The sequence below is a fragment of the Salvelinus namaycush genome, chromosome 3 (genome assembly GCF_016432855.1).
Source record: "Salvelinus namaycush isolate Seneca chromosome 3, SaNama_1.0, whole genome shotgun sequence".
In the NCBI taxonomy this organism is placed as follows: domain Eukaryota; kingdom Metazoa; phylum Chordata; class Actinopteri; order Salmoniformes; family Salmonidae; genus Salvelinus; species Salvelinus namaycush.
The window spans coordinates 12,637,736-12,650,276 of record NC_052309.1 but is presented as its reverse complement, the minus strand read 5'-3'; the positions used below and the strand labels follow the sequence as shown (position 1 = coordinate 12,650,276).

At 41.0% G+C, this 12,541-nt stretch overlaps 2 protein-coding genes across 5 annotated transcripts in view; one reads left to right on the top strand and one right to left on the bottom strand.

The window, feature by feature from the left end:
* Nucleotides 1-491: 491 nt before the first annotated feature.
* LOC120044218 (N-lysine methyltransferase KMT5A-A-like) lies at nucleotides 492-6,596 on the bottom strand. 4 transcript variants are annotated; one of them, XM_038988815.1, is made up of 7 exons: nucleotides 6,360-6,596; nucleotides 4,489-4,645; nucleotides 3,769-4,051; nucleotides 2,974-3,061; nucleotides 1,992-2,051; nucleotides 1,604-1,794; nucleotides 492-1,414 (listed from the first exon to the last, which is right to left on the bottom strand). In XM_038988815.1, exons 1-7 carry the CDS (start codon nucleotides 6,366-6,368, stop codon nucleotides 1,204-1,206), a joined length of 999 nt encoding a protein of 332 aa, XP_038844743.1. In that variant the 5' UTR covers nucleotides 6,369-6,596; the 3' UTR covers nucleotides 492-1,203. The 4 variants fall into 4 exon arrangements, with proteins under 4 accessions (XP_038844743.1, XP_038844745.1, XP_038844746.1 ...); XM_038988817.1 differs by having other exon boundaries at nucleotides 3,769-4,048; XM_038988818.1 differs by having other exon boundaries at nucleotides 3,769-4,048; nucleotides 4,495-4,645.
* Nucleotides 6,597-8,588: 1,992 nt separating this feature from the next.
* The window catches only part of LOC120044956 (protein strawberry notch homolog 1-like), a 28,715-nt gene continuing 24,762 nt past the window's right edge, over nucleotides 8,589-12,541 (top strand). The window contains exons 1-5 of the mRNA XM_038989720.1: nucleotides 8,589-8,908; nucleotides 10,471-10,587; nucleotides 10,964-11,050; nucleotides 11,403-11,639; nucleotides 11,867-12,005. Of these exons, the coding sequence (XP_038845648.1) occupies nucleotides 10,471-10,587; nucleotides 10,964-11,050; nucleotides 11,403-11,639; nucleotides 11,867-12,005 (580 nt within the window). The 5' untranslated portion in view covers nucleotides 8,589-8,908. The remainder of the gene's footprint in view (nucleotides 8,909-10,470; nucleotides 10,588-10,963; nucleotides 11,051-11,402; nucleotides 11,640-11,866; nucleotides 12,006-12,541) is intronic.

Sequence of the window (12,541 nt, the reverse complement as noted above, 5' to 3'; positions counted from 1 at the left end):
GTCCTACCTTGACCTTTTTGCTTTCTACACTAGACTCTCCACTGCTTTCAGTATGATCCCTCTTCTTCCTTTCTTTCCACTAGACCATTCAGATCCTTGACCCTCATCCTCCCACTCCATATCATCAGCACGGTCATCCATATTGATCACACTCCAGCACAGCTGTTGCTTCTACAACCTTTTCTCTATTTCTTCCATTTCGTCCACAATTCTCGCCATTTCCCTTCCCGACCATCACAGAACTTCTCTTGGTGACACCTATGAACAAGCCCACCCCGTAAAGCCGGTCCTTCTATAGACGTTGTTTTTAAATAGAAACAGGTGTTACTGTGCCTTTAAACCGTGTATTTATAAAACCTTTTATATCAATGTGTTTCAGGAAAGGACAACCTCATGCAATCATCACATCAAATAACAGAGGTGATCTGTCTGATGCTCTCAGGACAGTAGTAATACAAGTAATAAAATAGAGAAAAAATATACTTTGCATAAACCATGTTTATTCAACAATGCCTCCACCCCAGCATACATATGTATTTAAATACTTCCTTGTGGAGCATTTGTTTGTGGACATTTTTACAGTTTTGTGTGTTAAGATAGGTACAGATTTGTTCAAGTTTATAAAATAACTCTACTTAACATGGCATAAAATTTACATTTCAAATATTGTAAGTTTCAATGGTTGGAATCATATTCCAGTTTTTGGAAACTTTTCAAGAGGGCTCATAAGTTTGCATCTCATATTTCTGCATCAATCAGAAAGGGCTCTGGCACCATAAATATAATTATTGCTGAGCAACTAACTACTATACATCCGATTATGAAAAACTTTGTATAAAAATGCATTACACTAAACTACAACCTGCATGCCGTGGAAGCACTGGTCTACCAGTAATACAAAATATACAAAAAGAAATGTGCTGGAAAAAACTAGCATGTTTCATATAGACGGATAAATATATTAAAAAGTATTGATGTCGGCAAATTTTTAGAAGATGTATCTGGATCTAAATGTGTTTAAGTCACTATAACCTAACCCATCCTCTAAACTGCCTCCTCCTAGGTTGTGCGCACACACACGCCCATTCCCCTCTCTGAAAAAAATGTGCTAACACATTCTGTTGCTAAGGCAATTTTTACATAAAAAAAACGATCTATTAAGAAACCATGGTGTTGTTAGCATTCTTCTTTGAGCTGTCTCCATCAATGTTTAAGCCAGGGGTGGGATGCGATGGAAGATTTGCTGCGGTCGCCGTAGTCGTAGAGCAGCTCCTCGCCCTCATCGACGTCTCGCGATGCCACCAGGATGAGGTGAGGTATCCCGTTGATATCATGGAGTTTGGTTTGACAGTTGCCGTTCTTACTGTGGTTGATCAGACGGCCCATGCGACCCGTTTCTTTCGTGGCGTCCACACTAGAGGGAGAAGCAATTGAAAGAACGCTGGTATTAAGTTAATCTAACACGTTGGGTATGGTTGAAAAGTTATTGTATCATGAAACTAAAACAGACTGCATTAGTGCTACAAACATTGAGAACACTGAAATTGCTATGCGGCTATGCCAGAGATGCCACACACATAAAAGAGGAAGTGTTTTGACCTACCAGTAGGTTTTGCAGATATACTGAAAGTAGTACATGTAGCAGCCGGTGGTAGGGTTGAGAGTGTATTCGGCCTCCCTTGTTTTGGCGTCGGTGATCTGCAGCAGGTCTCCATGGTACTCCACTACATACTGGCCCTTCTGGAAAATCTGGGTGGCAAACACTCCTCGACCCTTCCCCTCAATATGCTGCACCTGAACCAGATATATTTCACTCAGATATTGGAATACAATATAGTCCAAAAGTCAATGACAAGCTAAAAAAAGGTAACAAACCATTTCTAAATAATCAGGGGAGGGGGGGGACATTGCGTGTGAGATGCATTTCATGTCTGTAAATAAACATGCCAGTCTGATAGTGAAGTTTCAGAAGCTGTGATCAATGAGTGTACCTCCATTCCTTCCTCGACCCCATTTATGATCAGATCATCGATGTGTTTCTTTTGTTCACACTATGAGAAGACAAGCACAGAGGACATGTAATGATCACTGTCATATGACTAATTGAAGAACACAAGTCCTTATAGTTGCTAATGCCATCATCTTATACATTTTATGAACCTTTTCCATTTAGGAAGAACAAAGTTACACTGCAAACATAAAAAAGTCAGCTTTGTTTAATATTTTGTTTGGTCAAAACATACCAAATCCTTGTTGATAAATAAACAAACAAAAAGCCCTCAAACCAGTGTTTCCTCTGAAAATCAGCTGGCGGGTGGCCTGAACACATTCTTTCAACCCGGGGGATGGGTTGCGGTTCAGAACAATTACATTGTGGGTCGAAAACATTTGAACACTTTAAAAACCCAGGAGCTTGTTGTGTTGCAAATTCCATTCTGTGAGTAGCGAGGCAGACATACAGTGGATTTGGAAAGTATTCAGACCCCTTCTCCATATTTTATTACGTTACAGCCTAATTCTAAAATGGCTAAATGACTGCAACAGAAACACTGCATCAAACAACTTAATGGCATGCAGGTGATGTGCGCAAACACAGACACGCTAAATTGTCATTGCGATCCTGGCTGATATGTTGATTTTTGTTTGATTGATCAAACATTTTAAAAATGAGCGTAAATAAATTACATTAACAGAAATGATTAAATTAATTTCCATGACTTTCCCAAAACTTTTCAGATTTGATCATTTTGCAGGGCTGGAAAATTACATTTTAAAATTACATGACTTTTCCTGACCTTATGAACCCTGAGCGACTGATAAAACAGAATGACTGGTGTTCAAACAACTAGGTTCTCATTCCACACTAGCTTTGTTTATCTTTCAATACTCTGTACAGGACACTGCTTAATAACAATAGTATGATATTGGTCGATGTTTTAGTGTTACACGGTAATACATGCCCTTTACACTCACCTTCAGCTCTGATCTGCTTTTCCTGGAGCTTCTCCTTATAGGATAGTAGTCTGTTACTTTGCGGTTTTGGGAATTTCCGCTCTCTGCCCTGGAAAGGAAATGTATGAACTGACATTAACAATCAAAACCATTTTTAAATCTATGGGTACATATGAGCCATGACCACGTTTTTGTGAAAGTGAATAAACAAGCACAATGTGTCCAACAGAAGCACAATGTGTCCAACAGAAGCACAATGTGTCCAACAGAAGCACAATGTGTCCAACAGAAGCACAATGTGTCCAACAGAAGCACAATGTGTCCAACAGAAGCACAATGTGTCCAACAGAAGCACAATGTGTCCAACAGAAGCACAATGTGTCCAACAGAAGCACAACAGAGATGTTGCAGCCCTTTATGGTACATCAATTATAAAATTGAAAATCAAGATTTTAGACAGTAAGGTCACAAATACATTGGTATATGGGTGCTAGCCTGTTTCTACTTCAGCAAATCTGTAACTTTCTTGCCAAACAGGTTTTGACTAATGGATTCTGTTTGGCAAGTCAACAAGGTAGGCATTGTTGAAAGCAGAAAAACACAAGTACCCAAGCTTCCACTACCTCAAGTTCAGTTTAGTGTACTCCAGATAGTTGGCACTTGTCCCATGTGTACCTATGTGCAGTTCACCAGTCTCAATCCAAATACACCCTTTTACTTAATGATCTACATGCTCCAGATTAGTGCATGCATTTACGACATCCCAAGGTATGAAAACACCAGATTTATTTTTGCTGATATCCAGTAGTAGCTTACATTCTAAGTGTTGACTTCTTTCCTTTGGCCTTGCGTCGGATGTCCCTCCTCTGGTTGGCGAGGTGAGCGGCGGTGTTGTTGGCGAGGAGGGTGTGGGTGATGTTACTGGGGGCAGGAGGGGAGGAGTGCTCGGATGGGGCGTGGAGGCAGGAGACTGGGGAGAAGTGGAGAAGCTGCTGGGGGGCCTGGTGCTCTTCTGTCCTGCAGGGCCGCTGGCTGTGGCTCTCCTCACGATCCGCCAGCTTCAGGACGAATGCCGCCTCAGAGTTCAGTTTCCTGGCTGCTGGGTGGGGAAAGCAGAGAGGAGTCTGCTTAAGAACACCAATGTAAAATGAGGAAGGGAAACCACTTTAAACTGTTGAGATGCTGCTCAGACCAAATCCCCCAGCTCCTTCTTACTTGTGATAAGAAGGTGTGACTTATAAAGGAGGCCTGAAGTGATGGATCCTGATGAAGCCAACCTCTTAACAAACCTTTTAAGTTTACCTACTCAGCATTCACAATGCCAATAAATGCCTCTACAATGAATTAACACATTGATCTAGGCCTTTTCAATTCTATACAATACATTGATCAAACATTTGCAACTTGAGTGGATTAATCAACAAGATCTGTTGCACACTCAACAAGATAACTGATCAAGCAGAACAGCATAATAGAAAGAGTAGGACGTGAATGCACTGCAGTAGTTAAATGATCAGGCTACTACACACTACATACCGTCACCTTGCCTCTGTGCATCATTCTGTATAGAGCAGCGTCCAGTGTACTTTCCCTCCTGTATGAGTTTGATGGTCATCTCATCAAGGTCAGGTGATTTGGACTTGCTGTGGTTCTGGTTTCGGAGAGTGATGGAGTGGCTGTTTAGTAACATGTCCTGTCAAAGAAAGAGGTGGACGCCATCAATTATTTGTTGTTTTGTGTATGTGTGTGCGACTGTCAAATCAAAGTTTATTGGTTGTGTACACGGATTTGCAGATGTTATCACAGGTGCAGTACAATGCTTGTGTTTCTAGATCCAACTGTGCAGTAATATCTAGCAATACACACATATTACAAAAATAAATTAAGAAATATCAGAACGGGGCCTCCCGAGTGGTGGAGCAGACTGAAGGCACTGCATCGCAGTGTTGCGGCGTCACTACAGCCTGGGGCCTGGGGTCTGATCCCAGGCTGTGTTATAACCGGCCGTGACCGGGAGTCCCATAGGGCGGCGCACAATTGGGCCAGCGTTGTCCGGATTAAGGGAGGGTTTCTTCCAACACATTGGTGCGGTTGGCTTCCTGGTTAAGCGAGCGGGTGTTAAGAAGCGAGGTTTGGCAGGTCATGTTTCAGAGGACACATGACTTGACCTTCGCCTCTCCCGAGCCTGTTGGGGAGTTGCAGCGATGAGACAAGATCGTAATATCACAAAATTGGGGAGAAAAGGGTGTAAATTTACAAAACAAGTTATAAAAATAATAATATGAAAATGAACAATAACATTAAGAACACCTGCTCTTCCCATGACAGACTGACCAAGTGAAAGCTATGATCCCTTATTGACGTCACCTGCTAATGCCACTTCAATCAGTGTACATGAAGGAGAGGAGACAGGTTAAAGAAGGATTTAAACCTTTGGACATGGGATTGTGTATGTGTGCCATTCAGAGTGTGAATGGGCAAGACAAAATATTTAATTAAGTGTCTTTGAACGGGGTATGATAGTAGGTGCCAGGCGCACCGGTTTGAGTGTGTCAAGAACTGCAAACGCTGCTGGGTTTTTCACACTCAACCGTTTACTGTGTGTATCAAGAATGGTCCACCACCCAAAGGACATCCAGCCAACTTGACACAACTGTTGGAAGTATTGGAGTCAACATGGGCCAGCATCAGTAAGGAATGCTTTGACACCTTGTAGAGTCCATACCCAACGAATTGAGTCTGTTCTGAGGGCGAAAGGGGTGCAACTCAATATTAGGAAGGTATTCCTAATTATTTGTACACTCAATGGTGTGTGTATATATATATATATATATATATATATATATATATACAGTATATTAATAGAAAGTGTGTACAGCTGTGGTTATATAGGATGAGCCTTGACTAGAATACAGTATATAGATATTGAGTGGGTAAAACAGTATGTAAACATGTTATAAAGTGACCAGCGTTCAATGACTATGGATATAGGGCAGCAGTCTCTAAGGTGCAGGGTAAGTACCGGGTGGTAGTTGGCTATTAACAGTGACTACGGTCAGGGTACTGGGCAGAGGCTTGCTAGTGGTGACTATTTAACATTCTGATGGCCTTGAGATAGAAGCTGATTTTCAGTCTCGGTCCCAGTTTTGATGCACCTATACGGGCTCCATAGTTGTTAGCTGAATCCCTTCACTTATCACATTAAATTGTGATAAGGCTGTTTTCGAGAACATGCAAAACGTGACTGGATAATTCAGCTACAAATTCTTGCCCACTGAAAGCGACTAACTTTTAATTTCGACCATTCGCTAATTCAACCGATAGAGTAGCTAGCTAGTGCCGGGTTAGGGAGGATAACATATACAGCTAGGTTAGCTGGCTAACCATGCTAGCTACAGCCAACGTACCCCGTTCATTTCTGTCTTATTTTGTTTTTTGTCTTTTTATGCGAAAGGCTTTCGGTCCACTCTTCTGTTGCAGTAAAAAAAATATCCAACAGCCGTATGTCCCCTGCGTCACACAACAGTCATCTCTCCTCTGCCTTTGTACACTCTCCTCCGTCTCCACAAAGGATACTTTTTTGTATGTTTTGCTTTGAAATTATTCAGCCCATATAATTTCCACGGTTCCTTCCCTCCGCCATCTTTTATCGTAACTCATTCTCTTGAGGGTCCATGTGAACATTTGTGACTGTAGTTATAACATAAAGTCAGCAGGAGGCGCTGTCTGACAGTGTTTCGGGGAGTTGGCTTCCGAGAGCTTTCACACAAAGCATTTGTTTTTCTTAATCAACATTAATCATTATCATCAATCATCATTAAAAAAAATCTAAAGAGCGTTAAACCAAGGCCGTATACCTTTTAAAGGGTTAATAAATTATGTTATGATAAACTGTAAGGTCTCCTCTTCAGGAGACCTCTGTGTGTGTTAAAACCTGTTTTGAGTGTTGTGACCTTCAGACACTATCAGAAGGTGTCTACATTCAGACTCCTCCTGTCTGGATCCCACCGTGGTTATCTGGTTTTCTGAGAACACAAGGCTGCCACAGACCTGATGAAAATAGCCACCTGTCTGAAGATGCTTACACTCGTTCACCTTGTCATGACCCTATACTTGTGATGAAAGGTCAAGTTTCGGTCAAACCCACTTCTGAGTTTTTACTTGCTGATAAGATGGTTCCTGCTGTCAGGGGGAGGTTAGATTTATTAAAATGTTGTTGCCAGAGAAAGTTACGTAAGGGGATTTGGGAGGCTATATGAGTTACAGGATGTCTTAGACATTTTGCAGAACTTAGGGAGAAAATATAATATACAGTTATACTGTACTCTTTACCAACTTCTACCTACAAATTATATTACTAAAGGAGTATTTTTTAATACTTAAACAAAGAGTCTGTGTTTCCTTTCCATTACTAATGTATGTTTGATAATTATGTATACCTGATCATTTGTTGAAGAAATTGACCAACAAATCCCCTAATGAAAATAATCCTTTTACAGAAACTGACTAAACTGTGTAAATGCTCTACCTCAATTCAATTAAATTACAATTTAAGGGCTTTATTGGCATAGGAAATATTTGTTTACTTTGACAAAGCAAGTGAAATTGATAATAAACAAAAGTGAAATAAACAATAAAAAATGTACAGTAAACATTACACTGAAAAAAGTTCCAGAAGAATATTCATTTCAAAAGTCATATTATGTATATATACAGTGTTGTAATGATGTGCAAATAGTTAAAGAACAAAAGGGAAAATAAATAAACATAAATATAGGTTGTATTTACAATGGTGTTTGTTCTTCACTGGTTGCCCTTGTGGCAACAGGTCACAAATCTTGCTGCTGTGATGGCACACTGGTATTTCACCCAATAGATATGGGGTTTTATCTAAATTTGATTTGTTTTCGAATTCTTTGTGTGTCTGTGTAATCTGAGGGAAATATGTGTCTCTAATATGGTCATACATTTGACAGGAGGTTAGGAAGTGCAGCTCAGTTTCCACCTCATTGTGGGCATGTTGTCTTCTCTTGAGAGCCAGGTCTGTACATAGTCAAATTCATAGTCATATCTCTCTCTTGCTCTCTGTATATTTGTGTTCAGGTGTGTCATGTTTTGTTTGTGGCTTTTATATTTTGTTTTCATGTTTTATTTCTAGGCAAACTTTTCACACTGCCAAATGTTTTTACTTAAAAGGTATTACATTTAATGATTGTGTAAAATATTATTTGATTATGAATCATATATATTTATCTGTTTATTATTGCTGCTAGTAAGAGCATGAATTGAAAAGCCTGAGGGGTCCCCATCTGAGTCTGGTTCCTCTCAAGGTTTGTACTTTCCAGGGAGATTTTCCTTGCTTTGTGCTGCTTCTCTCTCTCTCTCTCTCTCTGGTCTAGACTGGGTTACTATTGATTGATTTATGCAGTATAAAAACATACAGAGTAGATATTTGAATTGACTTTATGATTTGAAATCATGACACACATACCTCTAATAAAGACCGGCTAACGTTTTGCCCTGACCTTACCAATGAGTTTTATTTATTTATATATATTGACCTTACCAACATGGGGGTTCCAAATTACATATGTTGCAAAACGTGTGCTAGACGTCACTTCCTTCAAAGACCTCACGTGGTCACGTGACACGGTTTTAGCGCTCTGTTTCTGGACTGTAAAGGTTAGAAAAAATTATGCTTGAAATGCCAACATTATTTTCTTTATCGATTGGCGATCGCCAACGGACGCCCCGCGGCCATTTAGAAATACTTTTTTATCGACGGAGCAGAAAGAATTCTCGACTGAAAATTCCAGCGCTCGGGTTAAACGTCACGTGACCAATGCTCGACTGGCTGCTTGGTAAAGATGGCGGAAGGTGGTTAGAAAACAGAGGAGCGAAGAGGGTAATATCCCCCGTTAAGGCAGCGATTAACGAAACGCCCGTTCACTGATAAGTGAGTGTTGTTATCAGGCACAAATGTCTGAAAATGCTTGAGGATTTGCCGAGGATCACAGTAAAAGTGAGGCTGTGACATGTTGCTTTCGTGAAATTGTGTTTTGGTGTCCTCTTTCAATTCATGGCAGTTACCTTTAGCTGTTAGCGTCTAACTTACTGTACAGTAGCTAGCTAACGTTAGTAACTGTGACTGAACATAACACCAAAACATCTTAATTTGATATTAGCTAGCTAACTAGGGTAACTTGAGCTAACTAACTTTGGGTAGCTAAATACTCTTGTAACATTACTAGTAGCAGCTAGCGAACTATTTATTGTTATTGTAGATACATTAGCTATGGCTAATAATGCTAGCGACTGCGTTATATGGGGTTGTCTTTCAGTAACGTTACATTGATTTGCTGAGTGTAGTTTAAATTCATAGGGGTTAGCCAGCTAACTTGGTTATCCAGCAAGCTAGCTAACAGCCAAGCTAACGTTAGTTATGTTGCATGCAAACAAATGTTTCCCACAGAAACAGTTGCATATCGATGTTTGTTGATTCGATAGTAACTTTACTTATAAATTATGTGGACAGTTACTATAACGTTAACTGTTATTAATGGTCAATTTAGTCGGAAGCATGCTAGCTAGTTAACTAACGTTAGTTAGCTAATATTGCCACACAGTGAGTCTACGAATATTGTAATACTGTTAACTTTTTTTTAGAGTGTGGGTTTCCTAGCTGGCCTATTCATAATTTGACTGTCTTTGCCTAATAAGCTGTTTAGAACACGTTGTTCGATTTGACATTAGCGAGCAATCACGTCACACCAGGAAGTTGAGACTAGGGAGTCGGTCAGTGTAAACACGTGCCGGGGTCTGAGTCACTTTGTAACCAGGCAAGTTCTCAAGATCATACTCCTGGATCTACACATTGCATTTAAGTGTGTACACACAGAATATTCTTGCGGTATACCTTGACCGAGTTGTTTTTGGAAACTGTCCAACATTTACAAACATCATTGCAGCATTCCGGCAGGTGCCACATGCCAGTCAAGACGCTCGTTCTCTCATCTGGATGGCATAATTGTTTTAATGGCCAACAAACATCTACAGCAGCAACCAACACTGTACTGTATTAGTTAGTGACTAGGTAGCTGAGTGAAGTTCTCTGGTCTGATGGTTTGATTAACTGTTAGATAAATAAGGTTAACACAGTCAGTGATCACACCTCTGCCACATGGTGCTGTGCATTAGATGGTCCTAATGTCTGTCTGAGAAATATCTGTTGCTAATTATTTATGAAAGTTGTTGATTCAAAACTACCAACCTTTATTCAGTGTAGTTTGAATTATTTTCTTTGAGCTATTATGCTTCTATTTCCCTGTGTGAAAGTGTGTTGTAGCAGGGTGTGCTACAGACAGTAAACTGTTAATTCCAAGGTGTCAGAGAGCCCAATGTACAAAAGTCTTAACTAAAGACAGTTGTTTTGGTTAGATCACTAGCAGTGGATAGAGAGGCGTTGCCCTATCTGTCCCCTGCTGATGATGTCACTCACCAGTTTGTTGCTGTTTGCAGATGATGGATCCTGGACAGGATTTGCTCCTAGCAGCCCTGAGCGAGAGCGGCATCTGCCCTAACGACCTGTTTGACTTTGACCCTCAGGATGCTGCAATGCCCTCTCCCACCCCACAGGTAGGTGAAACTAAGGGAGGCATCTTCCCAGTAGTCCAAAGTGTCTTTTAGCTAGAGCTGTGACGGTCATTGATCAGCCAAATGACCACTGGCACCGTTATAACCATTTGACTAGCTTTTTTTATTTTCATGGATCTCCATCCATCTTCATCCATAACTGTTGGTTACACAGTAATTGTGCCACTTCTACTTCTAGTTCTTCTGAATGAAAAGCACTATATAGTTATTATCTCAATAGGTTATAGTGGCCTCCTCCCAGCATCTCAGTAGTAGCTTTTCCTCTGATATGCATGAATGCATAACTAAAGGACAGCCTGGGCGCTGCTTTAGATGTGTAGTGTTCTCTGGTGCTGATGTGAATTTTGTTTCTCTCCAGTCCATCTCCATCAGTGCCCTGGGTGTTGACTCGGGGATGGAGCCAATGGGAGTCACAGCTCCACCCAATCCTACAGGCACAATCAGGGTAGGAACTCTATTTAACTAAATATTGTTTACAGTGTGCTGTTACTAAGAAACCTATTCAGTCAACTGGTAACCAGGGTTTTGAAATGGAGAAGCCAGCCACTGCCTAAACTTGCTCAGCAAGTTTGCTTTCCGTTTGTTTTCACATGTTTGTTCCCATTTAAAAAGGACCCAGAATATTTGTGCGTTGTCTACACATTTCGAGAACATAGACCATCAATTAAAAACTATTTTACCTATTTGCAAATTGTGTAATGACTCTAATTGTCTAGTGTTGTACTGTAGTATAATTTCTGTGTGGTAACATCTCACCCTCTTCCCCTGTCTCTTTACTCTGCTCACTGGTCCACCAGCACAAGCCTCAACCCTCAACCACCACATTTGTCTTAAATCAACTGAATCAGTTGCCATCGCTGGGAACAATCGTTGTGACCAAGCCCTCAACTGGAGGCACGGCCAGACATACCATCACAGTCACCAAGGTAGTCCATACCACTCCCTCAGCCCTGCGGGGGTCCACTTCCACACTCACCTCCTCCACGGCTCTCCCCTCCACAGTCTCCACAGTGGTTTCTTCCAGCACAGAGCAGGTCAGTGGAGGAAATGCTTTTGCCCTTAGACAAAAATGCTGCTGAAAAATGAAAAATATACAAATGTGTGTGTGCTCTCTGATTTGGTAGAGTTCATGAGGGCTGAGAGGTTCTTCACTTCCTGTGCTGCCTCTTGCAAAAAAAAATAAAAAAAAATGTAGGGACTACTGAACTTTAGATAAAGAGCCTTCTGTGTTATAACATATATCTTTCCCTCTGTGTGTCAGATCCAGCTGAAGGACCTGTTGAGGACAGGTGGTCTGAAGGGCAGCACCATGAAGGGTAGTAGTCTGGTGGAACTCATGAGGCTCAAGCCGCCGCAAGACATCGCCCAGCCGGTCGCCACAGCAATAGCCACAGGCACCAGTGAGTCACAGTACTAATTGAACCCTGACTGCATTCCAATGGCTCCAAAAATGGCTTTTCTTTTCCCAGCCTTTTGCTTTTTGAGAAAACAAGAACACTTGATGTCACTACCATATGGGTCTCACCTATTCTATACCATTCTAAGATCAGAGGTGACCTTGTCAAGGGATGGAAGCCATTGAAGGGCTGAAACTGCTCTTATTTAAAGGTGAAGATCTTCGGTTAGAAGAGGCGGTCGAGAATGATGTCATGTAGCCAAAGACATTTTCTGCCCATGTTATTTTGAGTACCAGTGTGCAATCCATTCATGCCATTCCCATGTCTATCTATTTTGCTCTTTTAAGTTTAGTTTGGGAAAGGCTGATCAGGATGTAACAGCCATGCCAAAACCCTTCACTGTACAGAGTATTAACTTAACTCACAGGATCATTAATGTGTACCAAACATCTCTTTGTTCAATGCACTCATTCTCGCAGAGATAATACTGGTCTCGACAAAGATGATGCGTAAACCAGGTATGGACAAGATGATCAGGA